Consider the following 14,262-nt stretch of genomic DNA (forward strand, 5'->3'; position numbering starts at 1 on the left):
AGTATCAACTAACTTGTCACACTATCATGAATGCACATTTTGGGGGTTTTGTTGCCTGTCACATTGTAAAGTCCTTGCTCTAATTGTCATGATGTTGCCCACTCTAGGCATTGTAGCCTTCACAGCCAAGCTGAATATCAATAACAGCTACCCCTGTCACTCTGGAGTCCTGAAGTTTGCCACTGTGCTGGTCAACGAGGGAGGAGGCTACAGTCCTGAAACAGGCACCTTCACCTGCCCCGCGGATGGCTTTTATCACTTCACTGTGCATGTGTCTGTGTATGGGCGTGGGCAATGTGCTATTTTCAAAAATGGAGAGAAAGTGGTGTCTCTGTATCAAACCTCTCTGCCTGATAAATGTAGCCAAGTGGTCACTACTAGCAGTGTGATCAGACTGTCTAAAAATGACAGGGTCTGGGTGAATGTCTGGGGGCCTGGCAGAAACGATATCTTTGCAACTGTCGATAATGACACTGTCTTTGTTGGGGTTCGTTTGGGTTAATGGCGTAAGTGTCAAAATGTCACTGAAGTTCTTGGCCGTGCTTTTCTTTTCCCACAGTGAGCCGCTACCACTTCACTGTATTCTTGCTATCAAGTGAAGTTTGTTACGGATAAAGTTATATTGTGCTTCTTCTGAAACGAACACGTCGCTTATATATCTCTGAACAACAATGTAACACTGCTTGAATACAAATAAAATGAAGTCCACTTCAGAGTCGTGTCTGTCCTCCCACACCTAGAGGCGCTGTCTCACAAATCAACACAAATTAACACAAATTGCTAAGAGTACACGCATGCGCAGAGGATCTGTTTTCAAACGAGTGGCAGCGTTAGCGGCGGCAGAAGACGTGAAAGGAGCATCACATCTATTATTTGTCAGGTTCAGCTTCAACCAGTAGTCCGACCAGTGGTTTCCTAATGGATTTAGACACTGGAACATACGAACCAGGCTTCGTAGGGATACGGTTTTGTCAGGAATGGTGAGTTTGTGGTTGAGTTACAGCTCAGATAGATAGATACCGAGCAGTTAGCTTTCTGGCTAACGTTTACGTGTTAATGCTGCATGTTAACTTAAGGTCTTCATACAACGGGAAGTCTTATTTAGGACCAATCATTTAAAAAAAACAAAAAACAAAAAAACACTAACGCTGACCAGCTAAACACACTGACTTTGTCTTCCAGTAACAACATGTTATATCCTAAAGAAGACAAGGAGAACCGCATCCTGCTTTATGCGGTAAGTTTCCTGTTTGGACTAAAGTTATAAGTTATAACCTTACAGCAGCCTTACATAAAGGCAAGAGTCAATATATAAGATTACTTTATTGTACATATACTGTTGCCGTAGTTTTAGTCCCTTTTTGTCATGTTCAGTGGTTTCTGTCATTGAGTAAACTGACTAAGTGACATATGTTATGGATATTTAATATTAGCGGTAAATTCAACAGTAATGAGCTACAGTTTGTGTAAAGTAGACAGTTTGGGTGTTTTTGAGCAGGTTATTACCTGTGAAATAGATTCAAGAGGTTTATTATCATATGTACAGTAAGTGGTTTATACGTACAGTTAAAATCTTACTTTGCTCGACTACGTTAGGCAACACACAAGTAGAAGAGATTAAAGTTAAGCATATAAAATCAAACTTACAACTTAAAGTGCAGAACATTGTACAGTAAACAAAGAAGCCTGAGGTGAATAAGGTGCTCTGTGCCTCGGTTACACTTCAGATGCATGAGAAATTAGTTTTCCTGATAGTTTTATTAAAGTTAACATACAGTTTTCTGTCTGTATTATTTTGACCATTTGGCTTGGCCATTGTTCTAGGAGCTTTCTGGTTTGAACTGCAAACTTTTGTAATGCAGCCCTTAAAATGAAGAAGACTTGTGTCCCCGGGTTGGGAACCAGTATTATAGAAGAGCTCAGGGAAGCGGCTGTGCGCTGTTCTTTAACGGAGGTTGGCCCTTAACCAGACAGACTTTGGCCAAACCAACCGGATAGTGTTCATTCTTGATGTCTTTTCTCCGGTTAAACCAAAAAGGCCTGTTTGAAAATGCTTTTAATGAAGCACATATCCTACCTATCGGTGGTTGAAAAACAGAGGAAAATTAGCCCAATGTTTAAAGTTAGTGTTTGAATCATGAAGCGACAGACAAAAAAGACAAAACTGTTAAAGTTACAATGTTTCCTGGTTAATGAAGTTGGCCCAAGCATCAGTTAGAGTCAATCAAGTAGTGTTTGTCTAATGCAGCCAGTGTAAATGATGACTGACCACTCCAAACATAGACCTATATACAAGGTCAAACTTATATCCTGTGATACGCTGTTGTTGTTGTTGTTGACCCCCACAGGGTGTAAACAAAGGTCTTAAGGGAAGGCAAGGTGTATAAATGTCCATTGTATGGCTGTAATCATTTGCTGAATGCCCTATCCACAGTGCAGGAACTGTGACTACCAACAAGAGGCAGACAACAGCTGCATCTATGTCAACAAGATCACCCATGAGGTTGAGTAAGTGCCACAGAAATGACCAAGACATTGATGAGCTTGAAAGTGACTGATAGTTCCCTGCTGTTAATACACTGAAGATCTTGTTTTTTTATGACCTCCAGTTGTTTTAACTTCTCACTTTGCTATAGTGAAGTACAGGCTTACAGTTCAGTTAGATTTTATTTATATAACGCCAAATCATAACAGAACATTTTCTCATATAGAGCAGGCCTAGACTGTACTCTTTAGAGTGTTTAGGTTTAGGTTTCTCCTTAGGATTTGTTCTGCTTGTTGCGCAACCACTGCAGCACCTTTTAGAGCCTCCAAAATGGTCACTGACAAACCAAGTTAAAAGCATTATCCAGACATTTTCAGGTGCACAGTAATTCGCTCGAGTACATCCTGACAATTAATGGGGTTTTCTGAAAGTCAGTAAAAGATAAACTCTTGAATGTTTTGTGCTTATTCAGACTGTAGGAAGATTTTTTTATTATTATTGTGTAAACGTATGTTGACTACATAGAAGGCAAAATATTTGTAATAGTGCATTGACTGCAGTACTAAAACGATGTAATGTCTTCCTGCATCTTGCTTCTCTCTTTCTCCAGTGAGTTGACACAAATCATCGCTGATGTATCTCAGGATCCAACACTACCAAGGACAGAGGACCACCCCTGTCCCAAGTAAGTTTTACCATAGAAAATCAACCTCACTCACTCCTTTTGGAGATCGCTAATTGTTCTGTCTGTGTTGTTAAGGGTAATACGTCTTCTGTTGTTTGTTTGGTGCAACATTCAGTATAGTACATGGCACAGGAAAGAGTTTTGGCTGACTTACAGTCTGTATTAACTTATTTTGGACCAAAAGAGGGCAGCACATCATATCCAGAAACAGCTACCATACAAACCATGTGTGGCTTAAAGCTGCATACAGCCTCAGACTGGGTGTAATTAACAGTTGTTGTACATTAAACAACAACCCCTTCACATAACAAAGAGGGAGTAAACTTAAAATGATTGTGTCATATATACACACCTTTTGTTCTTGTGAACAGTAGAGCTGTGTATTGGCAGGAATCTGATGATGGGATACATATCACCATACAAGGGTTATGATTCAATATAAAGTGATATGGTGTAAGCTAAGCGATATATATTTCAGGAAAACTGATTGAACACACCACCATATGAATAAAATCTGAGTTTTAAAGGTTGTTGTTTTTTTATTTTGCTTTTATATTTCCCCCAGTTGCTGTAACATCCAACATCATTTAGCACTTTAGCAGCTCTGGGTTTAACCAGAAAAATTAATACAGTGTTTTTGAGAATCAGTAGAATATCACAAATAAAAAATAAATATAAACAAAATATTTCAATATTTTTTTTATATGCCAGTGTATTAATTGCTAATTATTTGCTTATTTATTGTGTGTTGTATACATTTTAAGATATAAACATTGTGTTTGTTATGTTTTGGGTTTTGTTTTTGTTTTGTTTTTCCCTGCGTGAGAGAACTGCACCAGCACATGTATCCTCAGAGACATTGTGACAGTGAGTGGCACATTGTGTCGTAACAGTAGTTTCTAACATTGTGCTATGTCTCTTCCCAGATGTGGTCACAAAGAGGCAGTATTCTTCCAGTCTCACAGTATGAAGGCTGAGGTAATGATCTGTGTTACACGACATTATGCATTAACTTTAGTTCTTCATATTGGTTATCTATGATATATGTCTGTATGCAGTGGTTCTCCAACTTGTTCTGGCATGCCCCCCTTCAGAAGCTGAAAAAAGTTCACCATTTTTAGCAATAAACAATGATAAGGGGAACCAAAACTAATAAATGGTCCAAGTTGAGTTTTAGGTCAGAACAATAGCATCAACTTGTTTGTACATTTTCCCTACGTAAATCATATCCATTCACCTTTGTTCCACTCTGGTGATCCACGCCCCTCCTGCAGTGGCTCTATGCCCCACAGTTTGAGAACCACTGCTTTAATGAAACAGAGTCTACTAGTTTAACCATATGCGGTGTTTCTCCCAACAGGATGCTATGAGGCTGTACTATGTCTGCACGGCCCCTCACTGTGGACACAGATGGACAGAGTAAAGCCAGTGATAATGAAGAGGTCTAACATTTACATCTACGGTGTTGACATTCACAAAAAATATCCCTGCTGATGTTTGTAGACCCTGAAGTTATTTTTGTATGATGACACTTGCAGCGATTAGACAACATCTTGTGAATATAATGTATTAATATTTTTTTTAACAGTTGTCGTTTTGTAAGTGTGTTGTGTTAGATTAAAAGAATACATTGTTTAAATATTGTCTGAGTGTTCAATGAAACAAGTAAACATGTAAGAAATGCACATTGGCCTCTTTAGTGTTGCTTATTTATACCAGGGTTGTACCACTTCCTGTTTTCCCCTATGGGAAAAGCATACTTGATATTGCAACAGAGATACTAAGTATTTCCTCTTAAAACTCACATGACTATTAACACCAGTTTAAAGCAGGCATGCCTGGTCAGTGGGAAGGAAACTACCACCGTCCTTCTGTCGCTATGTGGAATGTTAACAGTGTCGACTCAACTTCCTCCTCCTTCAAACGTGTATATTCCAAACAACCTGTTGTGCAACTTTAGACTATTACTCAGCCAGTGGAAAAATAATGTGTGGATCAACATGATATGTATCCACTTGTAACGACAAAGAACAAGGAAGGTGTACTCTCCGTGACCACACCTCCTCAAACAGACTCATTGATAATGCAGCTGCACAGTCTGCTGCCAGGCAGTCATCAAAACCAAAAGGCTTCTGTGTGCGGAGGTATGGACCAGAAAGGTACGACAACAAACCGCTTACGCTAAAGATGATTAACTTTTGATTTGGAATATGCATTTAATCATCTTCAAACTGCTTTTCAGTGAAACATTTTTCAAGGCGGCAGTGGGGAGCGGCAGCCCCTCGACAAAAGGAGACTTTGAAGGGCCCTGCCCAGAGAGTTGTCATACATCACACTGCCCTCTCAAAGTGCACAGGCCTGAAGGAGTGTACACACGGCCTTCTCAACATCCAGAGACTGCATATGACGGAAAGAGGGTTCGATGACATTGGATATAAGTGAGTAGCTCTCCCGCATTTACTGCTTGAGTGATGTTTATATAGTACTGTATGTACAATGTGGTCATATTGAAGGGATATGAATTATGTATTGCTTCTCATGAGTCCCTGCCAGTGTTCAGTGCTATAGGACCCAACCGTGCTTTGTGTATGTTTCAGTTTTCTTGTTGGAGGAGATGGTACAGTGTATGAGGGCCGTGGCTGGGGTGTGGTAGGAGCACACAGCAAAGGCAACAATCATGACTCAGTGGGGATTGCCTTCATGGGCAACTTCAACAGTAAGTTCACTTTTCACATTTTTGCATTGTGGCAACAATAAGAGCACATCATATGTCACTTTAAAACAGTCTTCAGGATGATTTTATGAAGTCTGGATAAAATGTCTTGTCCTTAATATGTTTACTGCACGTAACCATAATGCTACTTCTAATGATTTCAGATGACACGCCAAGCACAGAGGCATTATCGTCCGTCAAACAGCTGCTGCAGGCCGGAGTTTCTGAGGGCTTTTTACACTCAGAGTATGTCCTGTTTGGACACAGAGATCTGGCAAACACAGAATGTCCAGGAGCAAAACTTTATGCTGCACTGCCACAACTGAGGGAAGCTCGCTGCAGATTATGATAGTGATGGTAGAACATTATTTCACTACCTGTAATTGTTGTTGTTTTTTTATTATGGGTCTCCTCTTAACTTAGGAAGGTTTGTGTTGTAACAGGTCCTGAAGAGGTCCTATCGGTTTCACAGCCTGTTAGATGTTTCTCTTACAGCAGGGGGAGCCATCATATTGGATAAAACCAATAGGCTCTCCAGAACGGTGCCTGATTTAGAAACTCAAGAATCAGTGCACTTCAATCCATAGTGCTGACAGATTGTCACGGTAACTCTTATATTTTATTTTGATTATTTGACTACATTGATTCCAATGTGTAATGTACTTTTTATTTAATTGAGTCGAAGTGCAATATGAATATTATGGGCACTACATTTTACTTCTGAATACTTTATTACTGGGGTTGTGGTGTAAGATACCCTTCAGGTTAATTTAACCTGTTCTAATGCTGTGCTAGCATAACCACTTAAATACCAAATATCTGCAATATTGTGACTTTTTGATTGATTTTTTTATTATGTGAGGCATTCTCTTTTAGTTTTTACCTCTCATACAGAGGACCAGGTTGGCCACAGAGTAGCAGGAGTCCTCCAAGCACAATGAATTTAAATAATGGTCAAATACACTATAAGCCTTTATACTAATTGTCTTTACAGAGGCCGAGTTTTCACGTAAATGTCTTCAGGGTGCCACTGCAAATTCATTGTAAACAACACAAGACATGAAATCAGATGTTGAACAGAGGAAAAGATCCAAGGGGATTACGAGTGTTGAGACAACAATGCATGCTTTCTGCAGTGCCTGAAACATTCCCAACAAGTGCTCACTTGTGCAGCAAAGAGATTATGGAGGGAGGCCCCTATCAAATTGACTAAGAGGAGGTATAATGGTAACAGATTATATATGTAGTTCCGGCCATCATCGTCTAATGTCTGGTATGTGAATTGTAAAAAAAAAAAAAAAAAAAAACGTCAGAACAGATCATTTTATTTATAACAATGACTGAAAATTAACAATGTAGCATAAGTACCATGAAGTTGAATTGCAGCTGGTCAAATGGTAAAGCGCGGCCTCCATCTACCGTGGTACAGGCCTGGAGAACTCAATAATACACTGCAGACGCATCAGTAACCAGTATCAAATCTAACTTATTTGTCACTTGTTTCTTATTTAAATCAACCATTGCCTGAAGGATGGTCTTTAATTAGTTATTGTCTTGATGGTAGTGAATGTATGTGGCAGCCTGTAGGTACAAGTCACTATATTGTTACAGTACAGTGGTCAGTCATTTGTTGTAATAATTACATTATGTTGTAGTAATGTTGTTTTTTTCAAGGTTTATTTTATTTTGTGTTTAATTTTTTTGTGCACTTTTATATTAGATTAAATTAATTACTTTTTCTGTGTGAAAAATGCAACCAACTTATATTTTTTCTAAGAAAAGGGATTTTTATCTTTTTTTTTTTTATGTGTTCATCGTGCCCTCTTTACCAAAAAAGGCTCAGAAATGTCCCTTGTTTGCCCCTACCTGTACTGTCCTTTACTACTAGTAAATCTCTTATGGTCAAGTGAATGAAAAATCATTTTTGAACTACTGTCGACTGTACTACTTTCTATTTCAATATCAGAACAGATATCACTGCACACTTTCCTGCCCTTTTTGTCTTTGGGATTTGGAAACAATATAACTACACTGTTATGCACTGTCTGCTTCTATGCGCTCTACTACAGAGATTTATTAACACTGGACTCAACGGACATGACTGAAATAGTAAAGAAGGCTGCGGAAACCATTTCCACCTCTAACAGTGGTGGTTGGTATATGTTTTCTTCTCTCCTCAGGCGTTTGTCTGTGTAGCAGGATACCTGAAAAAGTGTCAATGCTGTCCCATATAGAACAATATCTGCATCCTTCATGAGAAAAAGCCTGCAGCTAGGCAGGAATACTGTAGACACTCAGCACCCGACTACCTGAGTGAAAAGTTTGTACTATAGTGCCATTAACCTTTATTTTTATTTGCTGTGCCTTCAAGAAGACAATTAAAAACTTTATCTAGCTTGCTGTCTTAACCTGCCTCATTCACATCTGATGGGATGAATCACTGTCTTCATAAGTGAGAAAAAACCTTGTCTCTCCCTCCCTTCCTTTCACCCACACACTTGCTTTAATTATGACTTGTCAGTTTGAAAAAAAAAAATATTTAGGAATGTGAACAGGATATCAGCAGCAGCTGTGCTTAAATTATGATATTTGCAAACGGATGTCATGTTGATGCAACATGGGCATAAGAGAATCTGCAGGGTGGTGTGTTGGGCCCAGGCCTGTTCTCTCTATTCTCAGTAAGTCGTTTTCATTTCAAAACATCTGCCACAGGTGCCTTATTTGTTCACGACACTGATAGTCGTTTTAAATCTTGCAGTAACAGGTTTAGAAATATGTCGAAACATCTTGCCCTATTTGCTCAAACTTTACACAACACGCATCTGTTCTTTGCTCTCTTACTCTGTGTTTGTTTAGGCCCATTACCGACCAGATTATTCGGCCGACTCCCACTTTCTGAGCGGCTTTTTGCCAAACGATGTGTGAGTAAAGGTGCGCACAGAGAAACGGAGAAAAAGTGAGAAAGATAAGGCCAGCCCAGAGGGCAAGGCGCGTGTGAGAGGGTTGAGTTTCATGAGTCACGGAAGTGTTATAATTGAACTCGAGAGTTCAGCGATCAGTCACACAGATTGACAGCACATTAATTTCATCCGGGGTTCGAACGACTCTTGGCACGGTTCGGGTAGAGAGTATAGGTGTTTGGTTATTCCGAAATATTATTGAGATTACTCTGGATTTTTAAAAGAATGGCCCATAAGTGCCAATGCCAATAAAACATTTTAATGAGGGCATGCTCTTCTTACTGCTTTGATTGTGTCGGGAAAAAGTGACTGAAAAGCTTTATTAGGGTACATTAGTGATTCTAAAAGGAGGATCCAGTCCTCTCCAAGTACTGGAACGCGCAAAAATTACGCCACAAATGAGTTGTTAATGTTTAGATCCAGTAACGAAGTAATGCACTACTTTTCGTAGGTAACTAGTGAGCCGCTGTGATCATGCGCATTTGTTGTCACGCTGTGCGTCTTTGCCTCCTCGACACTTTGGATCAGCGCATCTTTACTCTGTGAGTGCAGTGACGCGCTCCCCTCTGATCGCCGGACGCCTCTGAGGATTTTAGTTGTAACGTCAACCTTTTAAGATGGAGGATTTGAAAACTTCGGACCGATTTTTCCACAAGTCCTCGTTCAGCATCAGCAGCCTGTTGTGGAGACGAGAGGGAGTGATGGGTGACCAAGAGTCTCCTAGTCCGTCCCAGAAACTGCGCCCCGCGCATCCGGAGAGAGCCGCTCAGGAAGAAAACTTTAACAGTGAAAAGAACTGCGAAACCCCCAAACAGTGCGCTAAAGCTGAAACCAAATCGGTGACTGCGAATGGAAAACGAGACGGGTCTAAGGGAGAATCCAAGAAAAGCGGGGGAGCAGAAGAAAGTGTTAAACCTGAGAAACCTCCTTTCAGTTATAACGCGCTCATCATGATGGCGATCCGCCAGAGCCCGGAACGACGGCTCACCCTCAACGGCATCTATGAGTTCATCATGGAAAACTTTCCATACTACCGGCAGAACAGACAGGGGTGGCAAAATTCAATCCGGCACAACCTGAGTCTGAATAAGTGTTTCGTTAAAGTGCCGCGCCACTATGACGACCCGGGTAAAGGTAACTACTGGATGCTGGACCCCTGCAGTGAGGACGTCTTCATAGGTGGCACATCGGGGAAACTCCGGCGCAGGGCCGCAGCTGGCTCCAGGGCCAAACTTGCACTAAAAAGGGGAGGAGGTCGCCTGATGTCCTCCAGCACTGCAACCAGCGTGACCTTGGCCGCAGCGGGTCCGTTTTACTGGCCGGTGCCGCCGTTTCTGCCTCTCCAAACCCCAGTGCGCACCCACCTTGGCGCAGGGACGTATCTGAGCGCTCATCCCCGCTTCCCCAATCACGCCACATCGCTTGTTTCACAGCGGTCCCGGTTGAGTGCAACAAGTGCTGCAGACGCCGACCGGTTCGTGCAGACGCACCAGGAGATGTCTTACATTGGCGTCAGTTGCGCGCAGTCCCGTCGCCATCAGATTGGCACTGCCTGCACCGCGTTTTCCACGTCCATCCCTGCGTGCAGCCTGCCACTGTCGGATCCGTGCTCTTTTAACATGATCTCCGGACAAGCCAGCTACTTTTACTCTCACCAAATACCATGTGCCGCGGCGTTCAGTCCGTGCCAAGAGGAGTGCGCCACATCCAAGACGCCTCCGGTACAATTCTTAACCAAGAACGGTCACTCAGACCTCGGGGGGTGCTGTAATGACTTTCCAAATTACTGCGCTCAAGTCAGTTCAAGCCCTCCTTCGTCTTGGAATATAGAAAAATAGAGTAACAGTACTAGTGCCCAATATATCAAATATTGCTGTAGAATTTAGATTGACAAAGTTGACAAATAAAAGGCCAGAGCATCATACTTAAAAGAGTAGCCTACCTGTGCATTGGAATTTCTTGATTTTATGAAAAGCCTGAAATTCTACAGTTACAGTGAAAGATATCTGTGGGGAAATGTTTTGCACTTGACTTGTATTATTTCATCAGAACGCGTGTTGTGAAAAATTGTGTCAAATTACCAAAGAAATACCTGAAGCATAAAGTGTCTCACATTGAAATGTAATCAAAGGTTTCTAAAACACGTCATTTACAAAAAAGTGCTAAAACATGTATCAGCGCGTTAGTTATTTTAAAACACATCAGTGTAACCAAAGAAAAGGTCACATAATCATTTTTAAAATGTAATTAATGGCCATTGATCTGCATCTGTTAACTGAAACTACATTCCTGTTTTAAAAACAATGTTCTCCTTTTAGTTCATTATTTTCCACATATGTGTATGCACTTGTCAGTATGGAAAACAAAGAGATGTTTGCGCGCATGTCACTGTTTTAGGCCTAATGCACCTGAAATAATCCTCCTGCAAAATCCGAAAAAAATCATTTAATAAAAATCAAATAAATAAAAAAAAAACCGACATGTTCATTTTCTTATTCGTTTGCCAGCATGTTGACTAAGACCTTTTAAAGCTATTCAAATGTTAAGGAAGTTGTGGATGAACTCGGATATAAGCGAGTGCAGGCGAGAAATATACTTCCAGTTTACTTATTTTAAATATATACAGTATGTACATATATATACATATATGTATAGGCTACTAACATTATTTTAGTCCAAGGAGGTAAAATCGATTAAAAATGTAAAAGTATACAGCCCAAGTAAAAAATACTACAATTAAACTGCTTGTTTGCTGCATTTATTGTCCTTGAATTTCGTTAATGTTGCAACTAAAAAAATATTACATTTCTCTTTTAATTAGCCTACATGTAATTAAACGATAAATAATGCATTTTTAATTGTGTTTTCTTTTCACCTCATTAAAACCTACTGTTGTTGATTGTTCTTATTTGGCTGTGTTATTAAATGTTTCACTCTAAAGCCCACACAACAAGGACTGTATACAGACTGATTGTTTCAAGTAGAATTTGAGGAACCCCAGTGAAGAGGCCTTTCTATGGACATGCTGTGATCCTCCTACTTTTTTCTTTTTTTCTTAAGATTAACAGTTCAGTGTGCACCTGAAGCTTTCTTGAGGAGACATCATGTTGAAACAGTGTGCAGACTGTGATGTAACTTCCACAGGTAGACATGACATCTCCAGTCTGATCTTATTGATCTGGCTTGTGTTTCAGCCGGCGCTGACATCACTGCCTGTTAAACTTTCCCTCACCTCTCCCTGAGATATAATTCATAAAAAATACATGTATGAGGACACAGATTAGAGCAGCTTCCTGGACTGCTGACTCGCTCAGACAAAAGACTCTTTATATCAGAAGACCCCAGCCCGTCACCTTTCCGGGCCCAGTCACATTCACAGTCGCCTGTGGTTAGAGCAGACTGGGCTGGATCGGGTAACTTCACTGTTGGCAAACTCACAGTTTAGATATATATGAAGATAATAATATTTTCATTACTGGTGTGAGTAATTGTGGTATGGAGAGCAGGGGGACAGAGCTGTGAATCAACAGGTCTGTGGTGCAAAGTAGAGTTTTATACCCTGAGGCCAGAGTAAGAAGATACTGTTTGCTGTTAGTGTGATAAATAACCACCTTCCTTTGACAGCTCTACTAATAACCACAGAGATATAAATCACCCCTTCCAGTGCAGAGAAATGAACATATGGTTCCACTACAGACTGTTGGACGGGGACAGTCTGGTGCTGACATCTGTTGCTGATCCTGTGCTGAATGTTGTGTACATAGAAATAATAAGAAGCTTTTCTTAACATGGTTTCTGGTTTCGAATTGTGTTCACTTAGCACGTTTTGTTAATTTTCGCCACCAAAATCAAGATCAATAACGTGAAAGGGAAATTCTAATGGGGAGAGGAGGGGGATTCACATTTTTGATGAAAGGAGGATAGTGGAAAATGTTTAGGAGAGCAGGCGGAGTTTTTAAGTTATATAATCAGATTTAATTTCATTCTTCATCTGTAAAATTTTAAAAATGTCCACCACGTGGACGTTTGATGCTAGTCCTTTCACAGGGATTTTCCCCATCAAAATCAGATTGTAGGACCAAAATGTCAGTTTTGTGAATCAGAGTAGACGTTTCCATAGTTAACAGTGATTGAATCTCCTCCACAGAGCACTTGAACCTTAAATAATTTGCTTCATAAAGGAAAGCAGAACAGTATATTGTGTAAAAGTGCACCTGAAATATAATAAATTCAGCATCACGTTGCCAATCTCTTAGCTAGGAAGGGGAATTTTTATTGTAAAATAAAATATAAGATCAAGATCAAATAATTTCTGTCCCTAAAGAAAGCAATGATAATAACAAGTGCATTTAAAATGTAATCCTACACATTATTCAGTTGTTTCAGAGTAATACAGGGTTTTTTTTTTCTTGCAGTGTTTGTAAATTAATCTCTGATCTCTTAACTGCCAAAGTGTTTTCAGATTACTGAAGTCCCATCACATGTAAGGCTAATGCCACACTGAGCTCATTTTACAGGCCCACTGCTCCACAGTTTAAGATGTAAGTCTTTTGGCTGAGTAAGGTGTGCTTCATAAAGATATAGTGCAGCTCTCGAAATCAATCCCACGCACTCGCCTCTCTCAACAGCACACAGGCTGCTATTATCCGGAGCAAGTGGCTTCCACAGGTAGATCTGCCACCCTTTGAAATAAGGTGGGTGGGTTGTACACCCCCAGGCGTCTGTCTGTCTCTTGCCAGAAAGCCAATCTCTCAATGTCCTGCAATTGCTGCTTGTGTTATATAATCGTACTCTACAATCCGCTCTCCTCTCTCTCCGTGCTCTTTCTCTCTCTCCTCTCTCACACACACACACACAACACACACACTTTCCCTCGTTCTTGTTGTGTTAAAGAGCAAAACAAAGACTTATCTGTTTGGGTCTGTGGTATCACTTTGGCTGCTCCCTCTGCCATGTCTTTTCCTGTGACAATTTCTTTAACAGCATGTAGTTAATGTAGCCTACTGTATAAGGTATGAACATCACATCCTCAACCAGCATAACAATAATAATATAGAGATATAGCTATAGATATAAAGGTAGGCTATATAGCCTATATATATGATCCAACAGTATTGCTGGTAGAATTATGGAGCCAGTCAGCTTTTATTAGTATTTTTACTATGATGGCCGTATTGTAATATTGGTTATATAGTTAATCCATTCTTAATATAGCTAGTCTGCCAGGGGGGGGAGCTGATTTTAACTATTTTTCATTGTCCACGTTTATTTTTTTAATATATTTATGTAGTAAAACATCTAAATGTGCCTTGAACGCAGCATAACATGGAAATAATACAACCTTGTAGTAAAATCGACATTATGACGCAAACTGGTGGTAAAAAAAAGCAAAAAGCTGTTAATGGCAGTAAACTTACAT

General features: G+C 40.2%; 4 protein-coding genes across 4 annotated transcripts in view; all 4 read left to right on the forward strand.

Moving 5' to 3' along the window:
• LOC118342253 (complement C1q and tumor necrosis factor-related protein 9-like) overlaps positions 1-690 on the forward strand; it is a 1,634-nt gene extending 944 nt beyond the window's left edge. Inside the window, exon 3 of the mRNA XM_035680751.1 lies at positions 108-690. Within this exon, the coding sequence (XP_035536644.1) occupies positions 108-502 (395 nt within the window). The 3' untranslated portion in view covers positions 503-690. The remainder of the gene's footprint in view (positions 1-107) is intronic.
• Positions 691-810: 120 nt separating this feature from the next.
• Positions 811-4,809, forward strand: polr2i (RNA polymerase II subunit I). The gene is made up of 6 exons (XM_035680752.1): positions 811-980; positions 1,183-1,237; positions 2,435-2,508; positions 3,096-3,170; positions 4,097-4,148; positions 4,531-4,809. The coding sequence occupies exons 1-6, from the start codon at positions 919-921 to the stop codon at positions 4,591-4,593; spliced, it is 381 nt and encodes a 126-aa protein (XP_035536645.1). The 5' UTR covers positions 811-918; the 3' UTR covers positions 4,594-4,809.
• Positions 4,810-5,004: 195 nt separating this feature from the next.
• Positions 5,005-7,190, forward strand: pglyrp5 (peptidoglycan recognition protein 5). Its single transcript, XM_035680425.1, is given in 6 exon segments — positions 5,005-5,011; positions 5,200-5,315; positions 5,317-5,329; positions 5,413-5,608; positions 5,768-5,886; positions 6,048-7,190. Coding segments are annotated over 6 exon segments (636 nt in total). The 3' UTR covers positions 6,233-7,190.
• Positions 7,191-9,460: 2,270 nt separating this feature from the next.
• On the forward strand, positions 9,461-10,681 carry foxg1c (forkhead box G1c). Its single transcript, XM_035680598.1, has one exon. It carries the CDS (start codon positions 9,461-9,463, stop codon positions 10,679-10,681), a length of 1,221 nt encoding a protein of 406 aa, XP_035536491.1.
• The last annotated feature ends 3,581 nt before the right edge of the window (positions 10,682-14,262 follow it).

This window comes from Morone saxatilis, unplaced genomic scaffold (genome assembly GCF_004916995.1).
Source record: "Morone saxatilis isolate NCDOM2014 unplaced genomic scaffold, NCSU_SB_2.0 Contig8, whole genome shotgun sequence".
In the NCBI taxonomy this organism is placed as follows: domain Eukaryota; kingdom Metazoa; phylum Chordata; class Actinopteri; family Moronidae; genus Morone; species Morone saxatilis.

Excerpts from the sequence above, each read along its gene's own strand:
- polr2i (XM_035680752.1), top strand. The coding sequence starts at position 919 with ATGGATTTAGACACTGGAACATACGAACCAGGCTTCGTAGGGATACGG. Across the intron at positions 981-1,182 it reads ATACGGTTTTGTCAGGAATG|TAACAACATGTTATATCCTA; the intron begins GTGAGTTTGTGG and ends TTTGTCTTCCAG. Across the intron at positions 4,149-4,530 it reads CTCACAGTATGAAGGCTGAG|GATGCTATGAGGCTGTACTA; the intron begins GTAATGATCTGT and ends TTCTCCCAACAG.
- foxg1c (XM_035680598.1), top strand. The coding sequence starts at position 9,461 with ATGGAGGATTTGAAAACTTCGGACCGATTTTTCCACAAGTCCTCGTTC.